Source organism: Danio rerio, chromosome 11 (assembly GCF_049306965.1).
Source record: "Danio rerio strain Tuebingen ecotype United States chromosome 11, GRCz12tu, whole genome shotgun sequence".
Classification (NCBI taxonomy): domain Eukaryota; kingdom Metazoa; phylum Chordata; class Actinopteri; order Cypriniformes; family Danionidae; genus Danio; species Danio rerio.
Window position 1 is genome coordinate 240,426 of NC_133186.1, and position 24,575 is coordinate 265,000.

The window sequence follows — 24,575 nt, forward strand, 5'->3', positions numbered from 1 at the left end:
TGGTTATGTTCTGGTTATGTTCTGGTTATTATTCTGGTCAAGTTCTGGTTATTCTTCAGGTTATGTTCTGGTTTTTGATCTGGTTATGTTCAGGTTATGTTCTGGTTATTATTCAGATTATTATTCAGATTATGTTTAGGTTATGTTGTGGCTATTCTTCTAGTTATGTTCAGGTTATTATTCTGGTTATGTTCTGGTTATTCTTCAGATTATGTTCTGATTATGTTCTGGTTATTGATCTAGATTATTGATCTGGTTATGTTCAGGTTTTGTTCTGTTTTTTGGTTATTTTCAGGATATGTTCAGGTTTTGGGTTGTTTATGTAAAGTTTTTTCTGGTTAAGTTCAGGTTAAATTCTGGTTATTATTCAGTTTATGTTTTGTTTTTTTGTTTTGTTTTTAGGTTATGTTCGGGATTTGTTCCAGTTATGTTCAGGTTATGTTTTTTCTTCTTATGACTGCACATTATCCAGATGAGCTTCAGTCTCACATGTGGAAACAGAGGAGATGATGGGATGCTAAGACGAAAGAGTGTGTGTGTCTGTCTGTGTGTGTCTGTGTGTGTGTGTGTGTGTGTGTGTGTGTGTGTGTGTGTGTGTCTGTGTGTGTGTGTCTGTGTGTGTGTGTGTGTGTGTGTGAGAGAGAGAATGACTCATGTCTGTGAGCAGATGTGTCCCCTTATCATCACACACATACCAGATGATAACGAACTCACACACACACTCTACATGACAGATGCTGCACTTCTATCGGCTCTACAGAGCTCCTGAGACTGCTGTCTATGTAGGCTGTAGGTAGACTAGATGAGCCGTGCGCTGGATGTCATGGAGCCGTCATTACAGAGGATGAAGGCAGGAGTTAATGAGTGCTGTGCAATCAAACACAGAGAGCAGCTGTGAGCGACTGACTCCAACATCAGAGCAGAACACACTCCAGCACAGCGTGTACAGCAGCAGTCATCATCGCTGTGTCTGAGCAGATCTCCTCATGAGTGTGTCGTGTGTGTTGTGAAGGCTGACGGCGTGTGCTGCGTCTCTGGAGGGTTCCGGTGTGTTCAGAGGACGAGCGCTGCCGTTTCTTCAGCTGGTATTAATAGCGGAGCGCTGGACAGCTTCAGCTTCACCTGTCAAACACTACAAACACACCTGAGATGAAGAGGAAGATCAGAGATGAAGATCAGAGATGATAGATATGCAAATGCACTGCAGAAACGGCTTTTCTTACACTTTCTGTCCTGTTTCTGTCTTAAATATGGAAAACTTCCTAAATCAAGCAGCATTGTCTACATGAGTGGAGCATATAGTGTAGTGTTCAGCCAGAATGAGTCAGAATGAGGAGATGAGGAGAGCTTCTCATTCAAACAGCAGAATAATCTGATGAAGGGGACATACAATAATGTCATTTCAAACCAAAACAAGATTAATCTGCTCATTAATATAACCATGCTGACAATACATCTATAATTATTCATAATCAGACTCTGCAGAAACACTGTGATTGACATTCTCCAGCTGTACGTGTCATCAGAGGGGGAAAGCCCCGCCCACTATCTCTCCATCTCATTAGCATCTCCAGCAGGCCTGAGTGAGAAGCAGCCGTCTGTCCTTTAGCCATTAGAGTGTTTGAGCTGCTGAAGATGATGTCAGCATAGACTAAGAGGATTATAGATGTGGAGTTCTAGATGAACAGGAGCCACATAGACTGACAGATGCATGAACACTGAAGCACACACACACCTGACCAGCACTCACAACACACACACTGCTGCTTACATGCTGATATACAGGCATCTGTAGCTCCGCCCTCTTCTGAAAAGCGCTCTCATTTGCATTTAAAGTGACAGTCACCAAACGCCACACTTGTGGTTGTGCATGCATGTTTGTGTGTGTGAGTGAGTGCGTGCGCACGTGTGTGTGTGTGAGGTACAGGAACACACTGTCCAGTCTTCAGAGCATCTCTCATCACACTGATCACCTCTGCATCCATTATTCATGATTATTCATCTTTATGCAGACACACACACACACACACACACACACACACACTGCAGAGTGTCATTACACATGTGAAGGAATGTGAGCAGCAGTACAGCAACACGTCTCTCAGTATCGCGTCTGCAGGAATAAACATGTCAATAGTTGGCTGTACACACTGAGTGTGTGTCTCGTTTCCCGTCTGACTTTCTCCAAGTTCTGAGATCATGAAGCATTTTCTAGACAGATGCAGCATTTATTCTTGCTTTCAGAAATGTGAGGAGAGTTGTACATTAAAGCAGGCAGAATAATCTGGGCTCAGGGGAAACTGGATCCTTTAGCTCGCATCATTGTCAGATCAGGACTTCATCTTCACTCATTATTCCTGAAAACCGCCCAGAGAAAGCTTCTTGATTTCAGAATTTGCAGATATTTGGACTGAAGACGGGTCAAAGCTCAGTATAGAGCGGCTGTGTGTTCTGCAGTGTGTGAACCAGCAGATGGTCAACTCACACACACAAGCAGAAGAGACGCGCCTGACATGAGTATTAGAGCAGGATCAGTGTGTGTGTGTGTGTGTGTGTGTGTGTGTGTGTGTGTGTGTGTGTGTGCGCGTGTTTGTGTGTGTGCGTGTGTGTGTTTGTGTGTGTGCGTGTGTGTGTGTGTGTGTGAGGCAGATGTGGCGCAGCAGATTTCCTGCCGTTTGCTCTCAGTAATCCTCATCTGTTGGGCACGTGCCGTGTGTCGGCGGAGGATGAGAGCGTGCAGAATGGCCTTGTGCATCATCATCATCATCATCATCATCATGTTCAGTTCACCTGCGCTTCAGCTTCATCAGTCTGCTGGATTCCTCGTCTCCATCATGCAGGATTAGTGTTGATTCTCAGCCTGGTGAATGTTGATGAGCACATCTACTGTACACTGGTTAATCACACACTGCCCTCCTCTGTCTACACGTCCAGTGTTTTCTCAGTCTGCAGGGTTCATTAGGTGATGTTGGGTTTACAGCTCTGCTTTAGTGCAGCACAGGCTCGGTCTGAAAGCGTACCGCTGTCTACATGTCTGGAGATGGTGAATGATGAGGTGAGCATGGCGGCATTTAGTCTGTGCGAACGCTACGGGGGGGTGATGCTGCTCTTCATGCTCATCAGCGGACATTTAGCTCCTTATGGACGGATTCCTCACTGCTAGCAGTGTGTGCACTCAGCTGTCCTGTACACCGGTGGACATCGTGCACACAGAGAGTCTAGTGAGGGACAGACAAGACAATTAATAAGCAGGTAAATAAGAGCGTGAGAGTGGGGAATGTCCAGTGTTTGTCCTGTACACTGCTGAACTGACATGAGGAAACGGTGAGGCTCACGGTGAGGCCGTCTCCACACTGATCTCTGATCAGTCCACTGTGTGTGGATATGGGCAGAGTTGCTGTGATGTGTTGATTCAGATCAGTATCCTTCATGACTCTCAGGTCAGCATGTGCTCGTGCGTCTCGAACTCTTCTCCTGCTGGTCTGCATGGTGAGCTCGTGCTCTGCTAGTTCGCGCTCCTCCACCGGTGCTGACGGGCAGGACTGATGAAGGAAGCAGATCGTGTTCACGGCTCTTCCTCTATTTGTGTCAAACACAGCGGAGTCGCGTCTGCTTTCTGCCGGTGTCAGCGAAACCGCCAGCAGCGCTTCCTTCCTGCTGAGGGGACAGACAGAAGTGTGGACGCGCGGATCAGGACGCCGTCAGCTGAACACAACACACCGCTCTACACCTCTGCTCATCACTCTCCATCTGTCCATCATCCACTACTGATCTGTCCATTATACCACACACACATCCATCCCTCAGCTTTCATCCATTCATGCAGCTGTCTTTCACTTCATCTGTTCATCATTTCATCCACCCGTCCTTCACTTTCAGTCATCCATCCCTCCGTTATTTTATCCATCTGTCCATCCCATCACTCATTCCTCATTTCATTCATACATACATCCATCCATCAACTTACCCATCTCTCACCATCCATCCACCCACCCATCTATTCATCCATCCATCCACCCATCAATTCATCCATCCATCCACCCACCCACCCATTAATTCATCCATCCATCCATCCACCCATTAATTCATCCATCCATCCACCCACCCACCCATTAATTCATCCATCCATCCACCCACCCATTAATTCATCCATCCATCCATCCACCCATTAATTCATCCACCCATCCATCCACCCATTAATTCATCCATCCATCCACCCACCCATTAATTCATCCATCCATCCATCCACCCATTAATTCATCCATCCATCCATCCATCCACCCATCTATTCATCCATCCATCCATCCATCCACCCACCCATTAATTCATCCATCCATCCATCCATCCATCCATGCACCCATCAATTCATCCATCCATCCATCCATCCATCCACCCACCCACCCATTAATTCATCCATCCATCCATCCATCCACCCATCAATTCATCCATCCATCCACCCACCCACCCATTAATTCATCCATCCATCCACCCACCCATTAATTCATCCATCCATCCATCCACCCATTAATTCATCCATCCATCCACCCACCCATTAATTCATCCATCCATCCATCCACCCATTAATTCATCCATCCATCCATCCACCCATCTATTCATCCATCCATCCACCCACCCACCCATTAATTCATCCATCCATCCACCCACCCATTAATTCATCCATCCATCCATCCACCCATTAATTCATCCATCCATCCATCCACCCATTAATTCATCCATCCATCCACCCACCCATTAATTCATCCATCCATCCATCCACCCATTAATTCATCCATCCATCCATCCACCCATCTATTCATCCATCCATCCACCCACCCACCCACCCATTAATTCATCCATCCATCCACCCACCCATTAATTCATCCATCCATCCATCCACCCATTAATTCATCCATCCATCCACCCACCCATTAATTCATCCATCCATCCACCCATTAATTCATCCATCCATCCATCCACCCATCTATTCATCCATCCATCCATCCATCCATCCACCCACCCATGAATTCATCCATCCATCCATCCATGCACCCATCAATTCATCCATCCATCCATCCATCCACCCACCCACCCATTAATTCATCCATCCATCCATCCACCCATTAATTCATCCATCCATCCATCCACCCATCAATTCATCCATCCGCCCACCCAATCCACCCACCCACCTATTCATCCATCCATCCACCCACCCATTAATTCATCCATCCATCCACCCACCCATTAATTCATCCATCCATCCACCCACCCATCAATTTATCCATCCATCCATCCACCCATCAATTCATCCACCCACCCATTAATTCATCCATCCATCTATCCACCCACCCATCTATTCATCCATCCATCCATCCACCCATCAATTCATCCATCCATCCACCCACCCATTAATTCATCCATCCACCCACCCACCTATTCATCCATCCATCCACCCACCCACTCATTAATTCATCCATCCATCCACCCACCCATTAATTCATCCATCCACCCACCCATCTATTTATCCATCCATCCATCCATCTACCCACCCACTCATTAATTCATCCATCCATCCACTCACCCACCCATCAATTCATCCATCCATCCACCCACCCATTAATTCATCCATTCATCCATCCATCCATCCACCCACCCACCCATTCATCCGTCTGTCTGAATGTCTATCTATCCATCCATCCATCCATCATTTTAGCCATCCGTCACCATTCATCCATCCATCCACCCACCTATTCATCCATAATTTTACCCATCTGTCACCATCCATCCATGTTTACCCTTCTCTCCATCCATTCATCCTTCCATAATTGGACCCATCTGTCCATTCATCCTTTTATACATCCCTCATTTCCACCAATCTGTCAATTCATTCGTTCATCCATGCATCATTTTTACATATTCATCATATCATCCATCATTTACCCCATCTGTCTCCTCCATCCATCATATTTCTCCATCTGTCTGTTCATGTCTCCATAGCACATGTGATGTAAGCTGCGCTGGTTATTCTGCAGGACACTGATGTTCAACCCAGAGTGCCCTTCACACACTTCCCTGTGTTCATTACAGTAACCTGCTTAATTAGGCAGGTGTTTCCCTCAGCCAATAGAAGCGGAATGTTTTTATGAGGCTGACAATAATTCAGCAGATTGGACATGCGTGTGTGTGTGTGTGTGTGTGTGATAACACAGTGAGTGTTTTGCAATGGTCTGTTAAAGTTTAATCAGTGGTCAGGAACAGTAATATCCAGATCTCTGTGTGTGTGTGTGTGTGTGTGTGTGTGTGTGTGTGTGTGTGTGTGTGTGTGTGTGTGTGTGTGTGTGTGTGTGTGTGTGTGTGTGTGTGTGTGTGTGTGTGTGTGTGTGTGTGTGTGTGTGTGTGTGTGTGTGTGTGTGCTCAGAGATTCTGCTTTACAGTGTTATACAGCTCTCTATAGATGTTGACTAATTAATATTTAACATGTAAAGCTCTCGGGCCGACTGAACCCTGATCTGCTGATCTCAGAGCAGACACTACCCGCCCGTCAGTCGCACACGCACCACATTTCTATACTCATAGTTTAGATTTGTAGATCTGATACAGAAAACTACTAAATGTGTAGAGATATCAGAAACACAGGAGGTGGCGGACACATCACGGTCAATCAATAAACATCAATTGAAGCATACAGATCCTGTAGTTTCCTCGTGACTGACAGGTCTGTTACCATGGTTACCTATCGTGTCCACCAGCTCCTTGTTGTGTCATCATCCTCATCATCATCATTGTTGACGTTTTGACCAGCAGTTATGGCATTATTACCGTCACATGAGGAAAAACACTGCGCTTCAAACCACCAGCATTTAAACAGCACATCTAAAGAAGCTAAATTACTAGCTTAATGAACGAGTAAAAGCAGTCAATATACAGAGTATTACTCAGATTATTTAATAAATAACCCATGATATGAACATAATATGAACTAAACTCCACCGTCACATGTACTATATGAGTGATTGTTGAACAGTGTATCCCGCAGCGGTATCTCTTCCAGACTTCCCCCGGTGTGTAGCGTTAGCATTAACCCGTGTTAATGAGAGATGACCGTGGGTTTGTTCCTGAGGCGTTTCTCTTTATGTAACCTGCTGTAGCTCATTCATAATGCTGGAGCAAAGCCTCAGCGCTAACTCTGGCTGTATTAATATTACTCTGCTGAACGCTCTGGCAGATCACTTCATGTTACATAACAAACTGCAGACCCCTCTGACCCCGCTTAAAGTCCAGCTAAAGCAGAGTTATTTCAACACCACTTCTCCAAATCGTCTGTATTTCTGTCTTCATTTAGCCTGGTTTTATGAAAATAGGTTTGCTTCATGTATTTTTCTTTCAGGTAAGGTAAACTCTGAGTGTGTGTGTGTGTATATAAACAAACACACACACACACCCTGTAGTTTTTGAGTTCTGAGTAATGTTGTTGATTGCAGTATCTTCTGCCAATAACTGCTCTACAGAGTAAAACACACATGATGAACGCTTCACTCAAACGTGTGTCTAGTGCTGGTAAACACACAGAACCTATAACACACACACACACACGTCGTCCTCTCTTATTTCCCTTATTGTGTGTGTAAACATGACGCTACAGAGCGGAAGCACAGCGGTGAACGCTTCAGCCCTGGGATGTAGAGCCTCACACACTTCACAACCCATGTGTGTGTGTGAAACTAACCACACGACAAGAGGAAAGCAGAGTGTGTGAACACACAGCTGAAGAGTTTCAGGAGTCTCACTTAAACGTCTGTAAGGCTGGATGACGTCTGATGAACACACACTGCTCAAATGCGCCGTCGTGAAGATTCGTCTTGTTTCTAAAGATTCTTAAATCAGGCATTGGTTTGGCTAGACAAGCACAAAATACAGTTTAGTGTTCAGAAATGAGTCAAAACGGAGTGAGAATAATCTGAAGAATAATCTGACAATGAGATAAGGGGAATAATCTGATGTCACAAGGAAACACACACACACACACACACACACACATATATATATATATATATATATATATATATATATATATATATATATATTTTTTTTTAAAGGTAATGCACACAAAAGTAAATATATATATATATATATATATATATATACATATATATACACACACAATTGGTCAAAATTATTCGCAAAATGATTATTCTTCTTTGATTATTTTTTTCTGTTTTAAATGTTTCCCAGATGATGTTTCTCAGATTGAGGAAATGTTGACAGTGTGTCTGATAATATTTGTTCTTCTGGAGAAAGTCTGATTTGTTTTATTTTGGCTAGAATAAAAGCAGTTTTTAATTGTTTTAAAAGCCATTTTAATGTCAATATTATTAGCCTCTTTAAGCTATATTTTGTTTTGATTGTCTCCAGAATAAACCACTGTTATACAATGACTTGCCTAATTACCCTAACTTTACCCTAATTACCCTAGTGAAGCCTTTACATGCCACTTTAAGCTGAACACTAGTGTCTTGAAGAATATCCAGTCTAATATTATGTGCTGTCATCATAACAAAGAGGAAATAAATCAGATATTAGAGATGAGTTATGAACACTGTTATGATTAGAGATGTGTTGGAGAAATCTGCTCTCTGATAAACAGAAATTGGAGGAAAAATAAACAGAGGGGCTAATAACTCTGACTTCAGCTGTATATTTATATATATATATATATATAAATCCTGATTTTGAATGTCTGAATGGGCTTTTAAAAACTCCAGCAACTCTGTGATACTGAATGGGAGGAAGCACGCTGAAGCAGACTGCATATAACCAAAAAAATAATTCCATATTTATTTGCAGTACAAACAAGTCTCGTATTGGTTTTCATATACTGTACAATACATAGGGACAATTTAATATCCTTCATAAACCAGAGAGTTGAACTGCCCGGTTGCCACGCCCAGTATTATACACACACACATATATATATATATATAGAGATTGTATCTTTCCTGTAATAATAATAAAAAATGTTTACATCACATATAAAACAGCTTTAGACATGAAGCTGTAACACGATGCCGACGCATTGTCAAATAAAAATCCCTGAAAAATTCCTCGGTGAGGTAAGATGCACATTTCCTTATTCGCTCGTCTGCGTGTCGCTCTTACTGTTATTAAACTGCAGAACCGCTGTGTAGCTACAAGAAATGTCCACTGTTCTGGCAAATATACAACAGAGAGAATTAAACCAGGAGGTCTCTCTTTCCCATCGGTTACTGATGCAGACATTCCTCCACGAGAAGCGGCCTGAAATCAAGACCAAATAAAGATGCTGGAGTTAACCAGGTTATCGCCGGGGTGCTTGGAGCGTCGCGCTGTTATTATTGGGTGACAAATCGCCATCCGCAACCATATATTAAGGGGACGACGCTGTTGCATATCTGCACAAGATGAATATTGTATATATAGAGAGAGATATATGAGAAAAGGCCACAGGAGTCAGTATATATAGCACATTTATTCTGCAGGGAATGGATGGAAACGCACCCAGACGCGCTTCACCCCGGCCGGCTAACCAAGAGCTGCCGCGGCTTCTGTGGACGCCTAGTATCAAAAGTAGGAGGAGTCAAAAACCCGAGGCCGTTTCTAGAAAATACTGCAGAGGGCTGCGGAGTATATTGCAGAGTAACAAACACAACTGACCCGTTAAAGACCATTAGTCGTCTATTATTACTACATCTCGGTTCTGTAAAAATCAACAAAGAAAGAAACAAACGTCGTAATACAATTGACGATTTCTAAAGTCAGATATAAAGAGTATTGAACAGTCAAGAGTAGGAAAGAATTAAAAAGGTTATATAAGGCCAGCTTAAAGCAACCCTGTTAACTCGCGCACTCGTCCGCTCCGGTGTCCAGTCGCTCGCTCCCGTCAGGAACGCCTTCGCTACACACTGCTGACCCGCCGCCCGCCCGCGCCGAGCGGCAGGAGTAGTTAAAAAAACAGTCCTCAACATTCGGTGACGTGCCCCGCCTGGAGAAGATCGCATGCCCAAACACAGAGCCCATACATATATACTCTTATGTAGAAATTAATACAATATATTCATACTGTAAATCACCAGAGAAGGCCAAGAGGTGAACCCGGAGCAACACGCCGGGACACAAACGTGGATCTGTCGCTTGCAGTTAAGGAACAATGAGCGTTTTAAGTGCGTGTGTGTGTGTGTGTGTGTGTCGCAGCTGCGCGGCTCATCTCAGCCTAGCAAATCCGCTCAATGTCTCCTTCTGTGTGTGTGTGTGTGTGTGTGTGTGTGTGTGTGTGTGTGTGTGTGTGTGTGTGTGTCAGAGAACCGCTTTAAGTGCCAAGAAGTGAAAGGCTTCACCACTGTGCAAAACGCATTAGGTCATTGCAAACGCGCACGCACACGCGCTAGAGAAAATAAAGAGGGGAGAATCACAATGTTTGTGTCAGTCGGTGCTCCAACACACCGTCACTTACTTTGGACATCATCAGCAAATATACAAAGAGCCAGACGCTGTGGCTTCTGCTCCCAAATATTACAAAATCCCGCATTGGCACCCTTGGAGACGCTCTGCTCGCTCTTCTCGACGCTGTGCAAAAGTCTGACGTTTCTTCTGCTGTGTGTGTGTGTGTGTGTGTGTCAGAGAAACTCCAGAACAGTCTGTTTCATGAAGGCAAGAGAAGCTGCAGTAAAATCCTCCGCAGTAGCTGCCGGGCTCCTGAGGGCCGTGTGCTGCGCCGTGGACCGATCGCTCCTGCGTTAGCAGGACAATAACATTCGCCGGCGCCCGGCGGCCCTCATGTGGACTCCAGAGAGTCCAGCTGGAACATGTTGTGATTGGTGGGTGTGGTGAAGAACAGCTGGTCGCTGGGCGAGCGGTTGTCGCAGGGGCTGTTGAGGCCGAGTGTCCGCTCGAAGTCCAGCAGCTGCCCCATGAAGTTAAAGTTGGGTGAGATGTTGGACTTCTTGCGCTTGACGAAATCGTAGGCGTCGTTGAGCGACAGGTTGAGCTTCTGCATCAGGTACGCCACCGTAACCGTCACCGAGCGGCTGATGCCGGCCAGGCAGTGCACCAGGATGCCACACTTTTGGGAACGAGCTTCATCTGAGGAGCAGAAGAACAACAACAACAAGATGAGCCTTCAACAACACACCAGACCAATACAGTGCCTAAAGAAAACCCTCATACCCTGTGAACATCTACACCTTCCCTCACATCACACCTGCCTTCAAACACCCTCAGGATAGTGCACCGGTTACGAGGAGACAGAAACACTTCAAAGGCTGGAAAAGGTAGATCTGGATTCCACCATGCTGCAAGCTCATGATACATTTGGATTCTTCAATAGTTTTAGATTGTATTTTGATAATAATTTTTGTTTTCACATTCAGTCAGTTTAGTTGGTTATTAGAGGCAGATTTACTCGTTTTTATATTTGAAGTTTTTAGGTTTTAGTTTAGTTTTGATTATTTCAGTGTGTTTTAGTTTTTTGTTTGTGGTTTATTTTTGTAAATGATGATTTTGTTAGGTGCTAGATATAAAATCATCAGAATAAATATTGTTTAGTAAAAACTCAACTCAACATGAGCTACCTTTTTTTGACACAATAGCACTCCCATCTACCATCCTCAAACTCAAACACAACACCCGCTAGACAGCAGCCATAAGTGCAATAAGTGTGCGGGCTGCTTCTCAGGTTGGACACACAGTGGTGATGGGAAGTTCAGATCTTTAACGCCAATCAAACCGTTGTTGACAATCCTCCCAAGTTTGGACTCAACATATCAGAAATATGCAGTCAGCAATCATAATTTCAGTCAGTCCAGCATCACCATGACCTGAAGTTTCTTACAGTCAGACTGAAGAATGATTCCCTTATTTAAACTCCATTACAATTTCAGCAGATCCTCTTTTAGCCCCTCGGTTAAGCCCACGTTTGCTTCAGTCGCAGCCGGCGATCATGTACTGCTTGTGTTCGGTTTACTGAATCACGCATGTGCAGTATTATCGCTTCACCGCTTCTCAAATCTGATCTCGGTGTACTGTAATAATGACTAAATAATCAGTGGTTATTTTGAGTCAGAAGGGGATCAGGCATGTTAAAAAGTAAGTAAAAGAAGTGCTTACTGGAGATGCGAATCGTTTCAAATGATTCAGTTCGAGTTGGTGAGCTAATTCAAACAGTTCACTTAGAAGATTTGTTTAAGAAGAACGATTTGATGGCGATCGTGATCACTAATACACTGATAAACCCATTATTGGGCACAGATGTGCTACATTAATACTATGAAGTGTCAGCTCAGGTTGTGTTTAATGCTGTCCTGTCCAGGACTCCCGTCACAGGAGCAACAGCGAGAATGACTGGAGGAGGACTGGCTTGATCTGGCCAATGGCAGCAGGATTACAGACTCAGGTGTCGTATGGGTCAAACACCTGCAGAGCGGAGTACACAGATTTACTTATAAAGGGTTAAAGTATTAAACACATTTACAAAGATGAAAACGATGGATATTTTTGCTATAATTTTAGTTTGTTTTAGTTTTGTGTGAACACAAAACAGTTTCAGTCAACTCTAGTTTCTTAACTGACTGAACTTTTCGTTTTCCTTAACTATAATAACCCTGCCGTGCTAATGTTCAATAAAGCACTGAAACTTTCTGGTTTAATTTGACCAGTTTAAATCAACTGTGTGTGTGTGTGTGTGTGTGTGTGTGTGTCAGTAATGTACAGTTGAAATAATGCCAGTCTGAAGGGGAAGGGCAATTAGCAGATAAATCAGAGCAATGTTCAATTAGATTGGCAATTATTAATGCAATGATGATTTTTTGATTTGAAAGCAATGATATGATAGTTTAAAAACGATATTAATAATAATAACAAATAATAATCATCTATATGCAAGTGCAATTACACATTACTAAAAACAAAACAGCACTGAGTGTCTGCATTCAACAATTAAAATAATAAAGTTACTCAACTGTACTGCTGTTGAATAAAATAAACAATAAAACAAAATATTGATAGAATTATAAATACAAGCAATAATGAAAAATATGATCAGACAGACTTTCCCAGATTTCTTCAGCCGTTTTTGTAATTCAGAGCTAGCAAATAAAAGTGTAATGACTGCAGATTGGCAGAGCGCTAGCTATAGGCCTGAGGCTTTTTTTAAAGGGGGTGTGTGATTTTAAAAACAGCACAAACCTGTCTCTCCAGCTGGGCTCCAACAGATCATTGTTAAAATAAAAATCCCAGCATGGCTGTTGCTGAATGACAGATCACATGTGACTCATTACCCTCAATCGCAGCTCATTGGCTCTCCATCGGGTGATGTCGAGTCATATGAAGCAAGAGCCAATGAGGTTTGATGTTTTGACAAATATTAGACTAGCTTTGTGAATGAGTGTATCCATGTATTGAACTGAGTAAACAAAGGTTTAGGTTATGCTCTGTTCATCTCATTTATTCAAAACCATGCCAAGGAAGGTGTTTGGATTGCCTTTTTTGTTGCTTCAAACTATAACCGTATGGACAATTATTAATAAAGCCAAGTATTTATATACTGAGTTTGGAAGAACAAATGTGAGGACATGCTGATGCTTTAAATTTGTGAATGAAATAAGTAGTTATACGATGAACACTTGATGGTGATGGTGTGTTCATGTACAAGCTCACGCCATCATATTACATAAAGCTAATTACTAACCAATGCCACTGTTCACTATGAATATGTAATCACTTTTGACATAATAATAGCAATAATTAAACTGAAAAATTTGATTTACTTTATCCACTGGCTTCAGTCTATTGCAGTCAGCTGATCTAGATAAACAAATAAAACATCTCCACTGCAGAAGAGTCAGAAATAAACACGATGCTACTATACAGTACATCTGAATGCTCTGAAATAGAAATACAGTATCATCTATCTATCTATCTATCTATCTATCTATCTATCTATCATGTACGTGTCTGCTGATTAATAGCAGTCAGTCAGTAAAAATCATAACTGGTAAAACTAAGCTCAGAATCTGTTCAAGAGTATAGCAAAGCATGCATCAATCACCAAAAAGGTTATGTAAAATAAAGTCTCCTTCGTACAGTGAAGCACATCAAGCTGAACTCAGTGACTCACACACACACACACACACACACACACACACTGGTTAATAATAACTTCAGCCAGAACACTGATCATGTGACAAACACCCTCTCTAACAGCTCTAGGTTGGTGAATGGGGAAATTAAAGCCATACATTATTTAGAGACAAAGTGCATCTGGTTTTGTGGAGCATGACGTACTACAGAGCCATTAGTGCCAGGAGAAGCAGAGGAAAGTGGCCATTTCTCATGCGCTCCGCCAATGATGGATGTGGAGAAACACACACAGCTCACTGACCATTACATCAACAGCAGAGCTGCGCAATATATCACTTCAGCATCCATAACGCCATCTTTAAATCCACAATAGCCACATCGCAGGAGCTGCACTTCAGTTTTAGCTCATTCATCCATTGGAGTGGGAATATAGTTCACCGGGAAACACAGCCGAGAGTCAATAGTTTAAACTTAAAGGGTCTGTTCACCCAAAAATGAACATTTACTCACTGCTTCTATTTTCAGTACAACACAAATTTGAATATTTAGAAAAATGTTAGAAACCTGTAACTATTGACTATTAACATGAAAGTCAGTGGTTACCGCTTTCCAGCATTCTTCAAAATATCTGCTTTAGTGTTCAACAGAATACAGACACTCAAAGGTTTGTCCACTAGAAGGACAGTAATAATTTTGGGGTGAATTATCCCAATCAGCTTGATGAAAACAGCCTGTAAATCCACAACACCACAGAGCTGCTCAGCTGGGCTGTTCCTCATCGAAACAGGAGGTTTCATTCAGCAGCGCTTCCTAATGTTTAAGCAGGAGCATAATTATCACAAACGATCACATGAAGGGTGTGTGTTTACACAGCAGAAGCGAAAGCGTTCACACACTCGACAACAACGTCCAGCCGCATAACAGGATGTCGTGATGGTTTAATGCACCAGTTTGCTTTCAGCCTCTCTTAGTCTCTCATAACTGCAGGAGTGCTGTAACAAGAATAATAATATTGTGTGTCGCTCATTCATGAAACATTTGTAAATATAGAAGTAAACTTGATGTAAATTGTGCACAATTCACCAAGCAAATTAGCATTTAATAGACGTCTAATAGACAACGTGCTGGTTAAAAACAAACAAACCCAAAACTAGACTAGTCACCAAATACACAGATTAGACAGACAGCACAGGTACTTTTCACATATCTGATTACTCGTCCAGTTTGGGCTGTTAGATCGTCACTGACTGCCCAATTTTATTTTTTAGCCAAGGTGTGTGTGTTTAAAGGTCTTCTAGATTTATTTTAAACACAAAAGGCTTAATGTAAAAACACACTCTTCCTGAAAACTTCTCATGGTCTGCAAACGCCTCATAAATATCAGATTTGATGGTTATGCATGTTAATGATGTCCAACTATCTGTGAATAGCGTGTACAAACTCATTCATAATTAGAATAATCCCACCTTTAAGATACAACTATGTTAGTTATGTGTCCATGAACGCAGACTCCCCTTCAGGTTTAAACGTATAAAGCTAATAATTCATAAACTCATGAGCATAACAGAGTAGGCTGCACTTTTTATTTGAAAATAAATGTGCATTATCTATAATTGAAACACTTTCACTGAATAAATTCCAGTATACGCATTAAGAGACATATGATTTAGTTATGAGCAGGCCGTCCACATTGTAAAACATCTGCAATTATGTTTTGGTCATTCTACAATGCCTTAACCATTTCAGTATAATTATTCCCTCCAGAACTGTCTTGAGCATCTGTCTGCGCTCCCAAAAGAGCGTCTCACGCCTCCAAAAGCCACCGCATTCACTGCACTTCATCTTCTGAGGCGCACCTCATGGCACCATTTTACCAAAAGTTAAATACAGCAATATATTTACACACAAAGATCCATTTATTTACTAAAATATGATGATGTCAGTGCATCAATGTTCAGTGTATTCATCTGGCCAGGAAGAACACACAGGTTTCACAGCAGTTCAACTAACATCTATAAAACGTAACCCATAACTGAATTCCTTCTGTTCATGTCTGATGGATGAGGCTCACTGAACGTCTGCTCTTCACAGACTCGTCCTCCGGTCATACAGGTTTAGGCTTCTTTTTTAAGCAAACAATGTTTTACAAGTCACATGATTAACTAGCATGTCAGATATTTCTCACAAACTCAATGAAGGAAACGCTCTGACAGGGCAAAAGCTAAGAATGAGTGGCAGAAACCAGAACAGCGGGTTCCTGTCAGAAGCAGGAGTGTGTGTGTGATTTAGCACACGGCCAGATTACTGTCACACCGAACACTCAATGACACTTTATTTAAATTTCAAACACTTGTGGCGTTTCTCAGACTGCAGCCGCATCAATGCAAACACCAGCTCACTTTAACCCTGTGTGCTGCTGGCTCGTTTTCATCCTCTCTGGGCTGATTTTGAGTCTTAATTTGGCCACAGTTTTCTCTGGGTTTCAGCAGATGGAATGATTGCTGACAGATCTGATTTTGACTCATATTTTGGGAATATGCTATGACATTTTTCAAAAACACATCAACGCACTCTGGGTGAATTTACTCCCCTTTGGTTATGTTGGGGGCAGTTTTTGCCCCATTGACTTCCATTGTAATCACATTTTTTAACCACAAAGCCATGACAGCATTTTATATTCCATATAAACGCCAGAAACTAAAGCTTTTTCTGCACTGCAACTAATGATCAACAGTAAAAATTACCCACTGTCCCTCTGCCCAACAGCGAATGCGTGATTATATGCTGTCATGGCTTTACAATCAGTAAATGTCATTATAAATGGAAGTCAATGGGGCAAAAACAACACCAACATAACCAAGGGCAGTGAATCTGAACAACACAGAGGTTAATGCAGTCAAGGCTTTAAAACAGGCAGCGTTTTGTGAATGCAAATATAATCTTAGTCAAGATGTTTGAAGGAAATGACTTCAGAAAGTGTGAACCCGCGTCTGCCACAAAATGCATGTGTGACATTACCAAAAAAAAAAAAAAAAACAGATGAAATCGGCAGAGAAACACGTCAGATAAAACCATTTCCGCTTTATTCATCTGTAGATTCAGGCTTTGAGTTCTTTCTATATTTGTAAATGCCTCATTTATGAAACATTGGCAAATATAGCAGTAGATTTGCGCATAAATAGACACTTCCTCCTGAAACCCAATCCTCCAGATTCACCAATGCTTCATAACATTAGCTGAAATAGTTAAACGTGGATTACTGATTTATAATGATCTGTATTCAAAAGAGAGCTGCTGCATAATTCTGGCTAAAATGAGAATGAGGATTTATTTTGCTTAAAATTAAGATCAGGATTTTCTCACGATTCTGTCGATGTAAAATAAAGTTTAATATGAGTAGGCTATTATTAATGCTATTTCTCAAACAGGGTAAAACAACAATAATAATATTAGTCTACAGTATGTGTAGGTCTACTGTTGGTTAAAATGCTTTATTTTGTATAGACTTGGAATGGTGGACGTGAACAGACTTCATCATTAAATGAAGACAGAAATGACATTTTTGGGTGAATTATACATTTTAAATACAGTATGTGACACTTTTAACATCATTTAGAGGTGTCCATGTTGCTGAGCAACGTATATGAAACAATGTGAAGACTAGTGTGACCAACTTTATTTTTCTCTCCTGACCTTGAAAATGTAATTGGCTGAATTGTAGAAAAGCTGAATTAAGATTGTGTGAAGGGTCGAATTGAGATCGCAATCTTTTTTTGATTAATCGTGCAGCCCTAATTAAAAATGAGCATTCTAGAAACCCTTTTAAGATCTGAATATATTTCATAAATGTAAAAAATAATATGTCTAACAATTAATGTGTATTTACCAAAGCACTTTTAGCCAGCATCAAAATATCAGGTGATCATCTACAACTGTCCAGCTTGAGAACAGCATTTTTCCAGCCAGTCCGCTTTGTGTGCTCTGTAATAATCCATGCTAGTAATATAATTTTCATTTTTAAGAATATATAATAAGGTAACTGGCAATATTTACTTCTTTGTATTTCCGTAATTGTACAAGTATAGCATGAAAATTGGTCTGAGCAACGAGCTTTGTTTTAAGCAGTAAGTTGTACAGACATAAGCAAACTTGAAGTATTACGCCACTGCAATAAGATTCAAGCACTCACACGGTGGGCACTAGGCAGCAGGTGTAATTTGGAAATTACGAACACTTTCATGAATCGGGACATTTACATTGGATCAGTTTTACCAAGGTTTTCCACACTACTGGTGCTTCATCAATGAGGCTGAAATCTGCCTGTGTGAGTCTCCATTCACGGTCCAGTTCTCCATTATGCTGGCGCTCTGTAATCTATGGCCTACATTGATCACTTCTGTACAGCTCACTGAATCAATGATCTCTGCTTCCTCTGCGCAGAGATCCACTAATGTCCTCGATTTACATCAGTCAGGGAAAGCCTGACCGCCGCTTGAGAGACGTCTAGAGAAAATGAGCATCAGTAACCAGTGTACAGAGCGTTTCTCTCAAGGAGACCACAGGAACACTTACACTGCAAACAGAAGCTGTTCTTACTCAGATCTAAAGCAAAATCAATCTAAGTTATTAAATCAAGCATTTTTTAGACAATAAAACATGAAGTCTTGATTTCAGAAATAATCAGTCAAGAGTGTTTTCCTTAAAACAAGTAAAGTAATCTGCCAATGAGGTGAGCAGAATACTGGTGTTCAGTTTAGTACCCCAGATCACCTGTGTTTGTGTGGAAATATCAGATGTAAACACTGCATTTTTAAACACTGAGGAAACGAATGGTTACCTCGTTAGCTCATCTAGAAATTCTAATTATGCAATTTACTCACTCCACACCTGTTTACTTCCTCTTGTGGAACACAAAAGATAATTCATATGTTGGTACCCAAGCATATTTGGTCATAATTGACTTCCATTGAAGCGTTTCACAGATATGTTCTTGGTTGAACACAAATACGTCATACAGGTTTGTAATGTCACGAAGAGGAGTACAGTAATCACGTTATATCCTTACCTGTTACTTTAGTATGATTACATGATTTTTTTTTTCAAATTCCTGATAATATAGTATTTGTAAGTTAATAATACTGTAAGAGATATCATATCACAACAAAATAGCATAATTTCCCAGTAAGGCGCATTGCTAATGTTAGGGCTGAGCAATTTGGCCTAAAATCAAAATCTCGATTAATTAAACATTTTAACTCGATTACAATTATTCATTCATTTTCTTTTAGGTTAGTCCCTTTATTAATTCAGGTTCGCCACAGCGGAATGAACCACCAATTCATCCAGCATATGTTTTACGCAGCGGATGCCCTTCCAGCTGCAACCCATCACTGGGAAATCTATTACAGTTAATGAACGATTATTTTATTTATTTGATGTTTTTGCCTTCATAGTTCCCTGACAGGTTCTGTACAGTAAATATAGTCACCTATTACAAGTGGGAGATTTCTGAATGAAGGGTGCATTACTTGATTTTCAAATAATTGAAGTGAACACCCTATCTACGATTATTTATTGAGCATCAACAGTGAATAACTGAAATTAAAACACATTGCCTAAAACACGGCTCTCCACACTATCACAAAGCTTGTGCTACGTGACGGTGTCACATGTAGTCAGTACATTTTTTTTGAGAAGTACACGCGTATACAAAAGCTGTGCTGTACCATACACGTGCACTAAGAGGAAATATAATATCAGAATAATATAATAGGCATAAATCCTAATAAAATAAGTATAAATTAGCTTTGGGTCACAAGACTCCACACACAGTAGGAAAAGTAATTGAAAAAAATGACCTGGAGAAATTAGATGGATGGTAGGTTCTGAATGTCGATTTCGATGACTTTTCGATTAATTGCCCGGCCCTAGCGAATGTACATGCAGATGAAGTCCACATTTTTCGCCCTCCTGAAAGTTTATTTTTCAAATATTCCACAAATGACAGAGCGCGGAGATTTTCACAGTATTTCCTACAACAGTTTTTTTCTGGAGAAAATTTTAATTAAATTTATTTTGTTTTATTTGGGCTAGAATAAAAGCAGTTTTTAATTGTTTTAAACCCATGTTAAGGTCAATATTATTCGCCCCTTCAGCAATATTAGTGTTGGATTGTCTCCAGAACAAACCACTGTTATACAATGACTTGCCTAATTACCCTAACTTTACCCTAATTACCCTAGTGAAGCCTTTACATGTCACTGTAAGCTGAACACTAGTGTCTTAAAGAATATTTAGTCTAATATTATTTACTGTTATTATTTTACTGATTAATAAATTAATCACACAAGCTCTGTATTGAGTGAATGTTTTGATTTCAGAAGCTCAGTTTTCATCCACTCCAACAACAAAACCACAATATGGCCAATGTTAGCGTGTAAACGTCCGACAGTCAAACTCACCTATGAAAGAAATGGCTTCAGGGAAAAACTGAGATAGGTTTTGGCTCCAGTGATCAGAGATGGGAATCTGCTTGTACTTGAATTCCCCGTCGTGTTCGAACATGTTGGGCAGGTTGGGAGTGACGTTCAGGATGTACTTGATGTTGTACTTGCCCAAAACGTCCAGGTTGGTAGAGTCTTTGGCACAGCCCAGGTAAAGATACGGTAGGATCTGGACTGGGAATGCTGGTTGGTTGTTGGGTAACGGACTGCCCTCGGACTCCGTGGCACTGCCAGGCTCCCGGTCCGATTCTCCATCAGAACAATCCGAACTAATACGCAGTCCACCAAGACCCAGAACAGACGAGGGTGGAGAGCTGCTGGGACAGGAGCAGTCCAGGTTGGTCTCGCAGTGTTCTGGGTATTCAGTCTGGAACTTGTTAAATCCTCCTGCAAGAGGCCAGATTACAGGCCATAATTAGTCAAGATATACACGGACAAACACACCTACACCACTGAGCCTTCAACAGATCATTCACACTACACTATAGCTAAAGCTCTCAATTAACAATCGATGAATTATTAACATTAAAAGCCCTTTAATATTAAAATGTAGTAGATGTGAGCATCAGTGTGTTAGTCGTGATGATATCTATGATCTAGAGTGTCCAGAAACAGAGACGACATTCACATTGAGCAGATAAAACATTTTCGGTTTGTCTCTTCCACCTAAATGGATCAAGCACATCACTTCATACAGCAGTTTCTCATCTAATATCCTGACCAATCACACGCTCTCTCCTGTCTGGCATACCCCGCCCTCTTCTTCTCATTGGCTGTTCATTTGATGCGCTTGAGCTCAACCACTCTCACTGGCAGAGCTGTGAGAAAAACAACACGCTATTGGCTGTTTTATGGGGGAGGGGCTACTATATGCCACGCCCTCTCTTCAAGTCACAGTTATTACGTCAAACTTTAAATAATAAAATGCTCATTTCACAGCACTTCACAGGATCTTTAATAATGTAAAACTGGTATGACATAATGGCCACCGTTCATCAACGAAACAAAAATATTGTTACTGTAAATAAAGGCCTACCCATGTGACGTAAATACTATAGTAATTTATAGTAAATACTGTAGTATTCTTGAACCATATTAAAGTGTTCTACTGAATACATATATTATTTACAACCCTGAGCATATTGTAGTGTTAGCTATAGTGAACTTGTAAACCGTAGTATACTATAGTGTTTACTACAGTAAACTGTGGTGTATTGTATTACGATACACGCTACAGTTGTAGAGTCATTTGTGTTTATATAACTGTAGTTGTTGTGTTACCATAGCTACCGTAGAATCACCACAGCAGAATAATTGAAGTACTTTACTATAGCACTACTGCATCATGTCAATGGTGTCGTCTGACAGACACTGGAGAATGGATCATGTGTCGCTGAGTGTTTTTTCTTTCCAAACGTGCATATTCTGAAAATCTTCATGTGTTAAAGACTGAAGTCATTTAGTTAATATTTATATTTTAACATTACACTGATATTTTAATGTTATTACGTTAACTAAAGTGAATGCAAGTGAAGGTAAATGTACTAGCTGAGCTAGATAATATGCTTATCCATTTGAGAAATGAATAACGTTCATGATTAACCACTAATAAAGGGTTATTGATTAAAAGATGGGCGACAGTGGCACAGTAGGCAGTGCTTTCGCCTCACAGCAAGAAGGTCACTGGTTCGAGCCTCGGCTGGGTCAGTTGGCGTTTCTGTGTGGAGTTTGCAGGTTTTCTCCGGGAGCTCTGGTTTCCCTCACAGTCCAAACATGCCTGTAGTGAACGAGTGTGTATGGATGTTTCCCAGAGATGGGTTGCAGCTGAAAGGGCATCCACTGCGTAAAACATATGCTGGATAAGTTGGTGGTTCATTCCGCTGTGGTGACCCCAGATTAATAAAGGGACTAAGCCGAAAAGAAAATGAATGAAGTTTAAAAGGCTTATTGACAGTTAATTGATCATCAATTGATTATTGTGTGCTTGTTTTGAATTGTAATGATTTGTTTAATTATAAACAAACAGTCTGATGTGCTCGTTAAAATGATTTGTTCTATTATAAACATTCTGAGACTCCTAGTTAGTGGTAATATTACTGGCACTCCTGAGCATTGACCAGTGATCAATCAAAACAGCTTCTTATATTTATTCCAGATGTCTTAAAAGTAAGCTCTAGTACACATTTATTACACCCTAGTCCAATGGTTACTATCAGTCAGTAGCCTTGCTAACCGCATATGACATGTAATAAAGCAGTAAACTGGTCAAATACTGAATATCAGTAGAGCAGAGCTTCAGTTCCAGCAGAAATGTAAATTCTGTTTTCAGTCACTGATTGTCAAGAGTTATCATTTCTCTAAATATCTTCCTGTCTTCACATTAATGTGAACTGTGACTTTAATAACTCAAACAAATAACAATGAGCAGCATCTGTCACTGCTGGCTGAAGCAGAGGAATCAAAACTAGTGAAGTAAAGAAGATAAATAATCATTAATGCAGTCTTCAGTGTCTGAATGAGGGAAATGCGCGCAGATGTGTTTCGAGCTCTGACAGGATTTTGTGAATGGTGGCGAGAGCGAGAATTACACATCTAAACACCATTTCCACGACAAAACACGCCACATATTGCGATATTCGCACGAAATATCAAAGCAAAACGCGTCAATATCTTGAAAAAAACCAAGAGATACGCGTGATTCGGAGTTTTGGTCGTTCATTCATGAAACGCTCGTTTTCCTTGTGAAAGACAACATGGCGGAGCCATTTTAGGAAATTAATTGAAAACATCTCCGCCGTCTCTCTCCCTCAGAATTCGCGGTTAAAATCACGGCGCGAAAATGACAGAACGCGTCGAAAAAAAAGTCACATCTGAGGAGAAATTAAGCGGAGGGGTGTCACAAGAGTGCGTCTTCATCCTCGGGTTAAAAGTACACTTTCCCTCGTTAACTTTTCCGCCGTGTATTTCGGTTTAAAAGCACTCCTCGTGTTTACCTTCCAGGTAGAAGGCTTTGCATCCGTCATCCCGCAGCTTCTGCATGAGCAGGCCGAGCACCGAGCCCGCGGAGCCGCTCTCCGGCCAGGCCGCCGTCGCCTCGTCGTACAGCAGCACCGTGTCCGTCTTGCAGCGTTTGACGAACTTCTCCTTGTCCTCGTTGTTCGGGATGATGGAGCGGATGGGCAGGTTGCCCTTCTTCAGTCTGCGCAGCATGAGCCCAGGGATGGCCAGGTTGATAGCGGACTCGATGTGCGAGGACTCGAAGAGCTCGTGCGGGCGGCAGTCGAGCAGCAGCAGCGAGCCTCCGCCGGCCTGCAGATCCTCCTGCAGCCATTCCGCGCTTTTGCTCGACATCTTCACGCCGCTCCAGAGAGTGTTTTTCATGGGGGAGTCGGGCCGAGGCTGCCGGGGGGAACGGGCGATCACGCGCTGAGCACAAGAAGCAGATCCTCCGCGGGGAAATCCATGTGTGCTCGGCGGCCACCGGTGGCCGGTCGGGTATGCTCAGGAGAGGGCAGGAGGCGCTGGAGCAGTCGCGGCGGTGGAGGATCGTCGAGTGCTGGGCATGTCTCCGTCCGTCCGCTCGCTGCTCTTCTTCCGACGGCCGTTTGACAGGCGCTAATAAACGGGAGTGGGCGGAGCCTCAGCTGGAGCATTTAAAGGCGCAGCGACTCTGTTTTCTGGTCTGAATAACTGAGGGAAAGACTCGCTCGCTAAAATCTGGATTCTCACAAAACCTTTGCTTTAGGGATGAAAACAGTGGAGTTTTCATGAATATGTGTGCTGCTGAGTATAAAGGAATGTCAAAATGAGTCCGTGAGGAATAGAGGAACATTCTGTTCAATGGCATACTCTTAAAGGGACAGTTCACAGCTAAATAAAACAATCACGTGACCCAAGCAATATCTGTTTCGGTGCAGAGATGTGCATTAGACTGGATATTTCCATTAAACATTAGTGAATAAAAAC

At 41.7% G+C, this 24,575-nt stretch overlaps 1 protein-coding gene and 1 long non-coding RNA gene across 2 annotated transcripts; both read right to left on the reverse strand.

Moving 5' to 3' along the window:
• Positions 1-403: 403 nt before the first annotated feature.
• Positions 404-6,052, reverse strand: LOC141376493 (uncharacterized). Its single transcript, XR_012386906.1, has 3 exons — positions 5,938-6,052; positions 2,791-3,654; positions 404-1,144 (listed from the first exon to the last, which is right to left on the reverse strand). It is a non-coding gene; the product is annotated as an uncharacterized lncRNA (long non-coding RNA).
• Positions 6,053-8,806: 2,754 nt separating this feature from the next.
• On the reverse strand, positions 8,807-24,208 carry dusp7 (dual specificity phosphatase 7). The gene is given in 3 exon segments (NM_199774.3): positions 8,807-11,112; positions 20,568-20,996; positions 23,603-24,208. Coding segments are annotated over 3 exon segments (1,125 nt in total). The 5' UTR covers positions 23,991-24,208; the 3' UTR covers positions 8,807-10,804.
• Between the last annotated feature and the right edge of the window lie 367 nt (positions 24,209-24,575).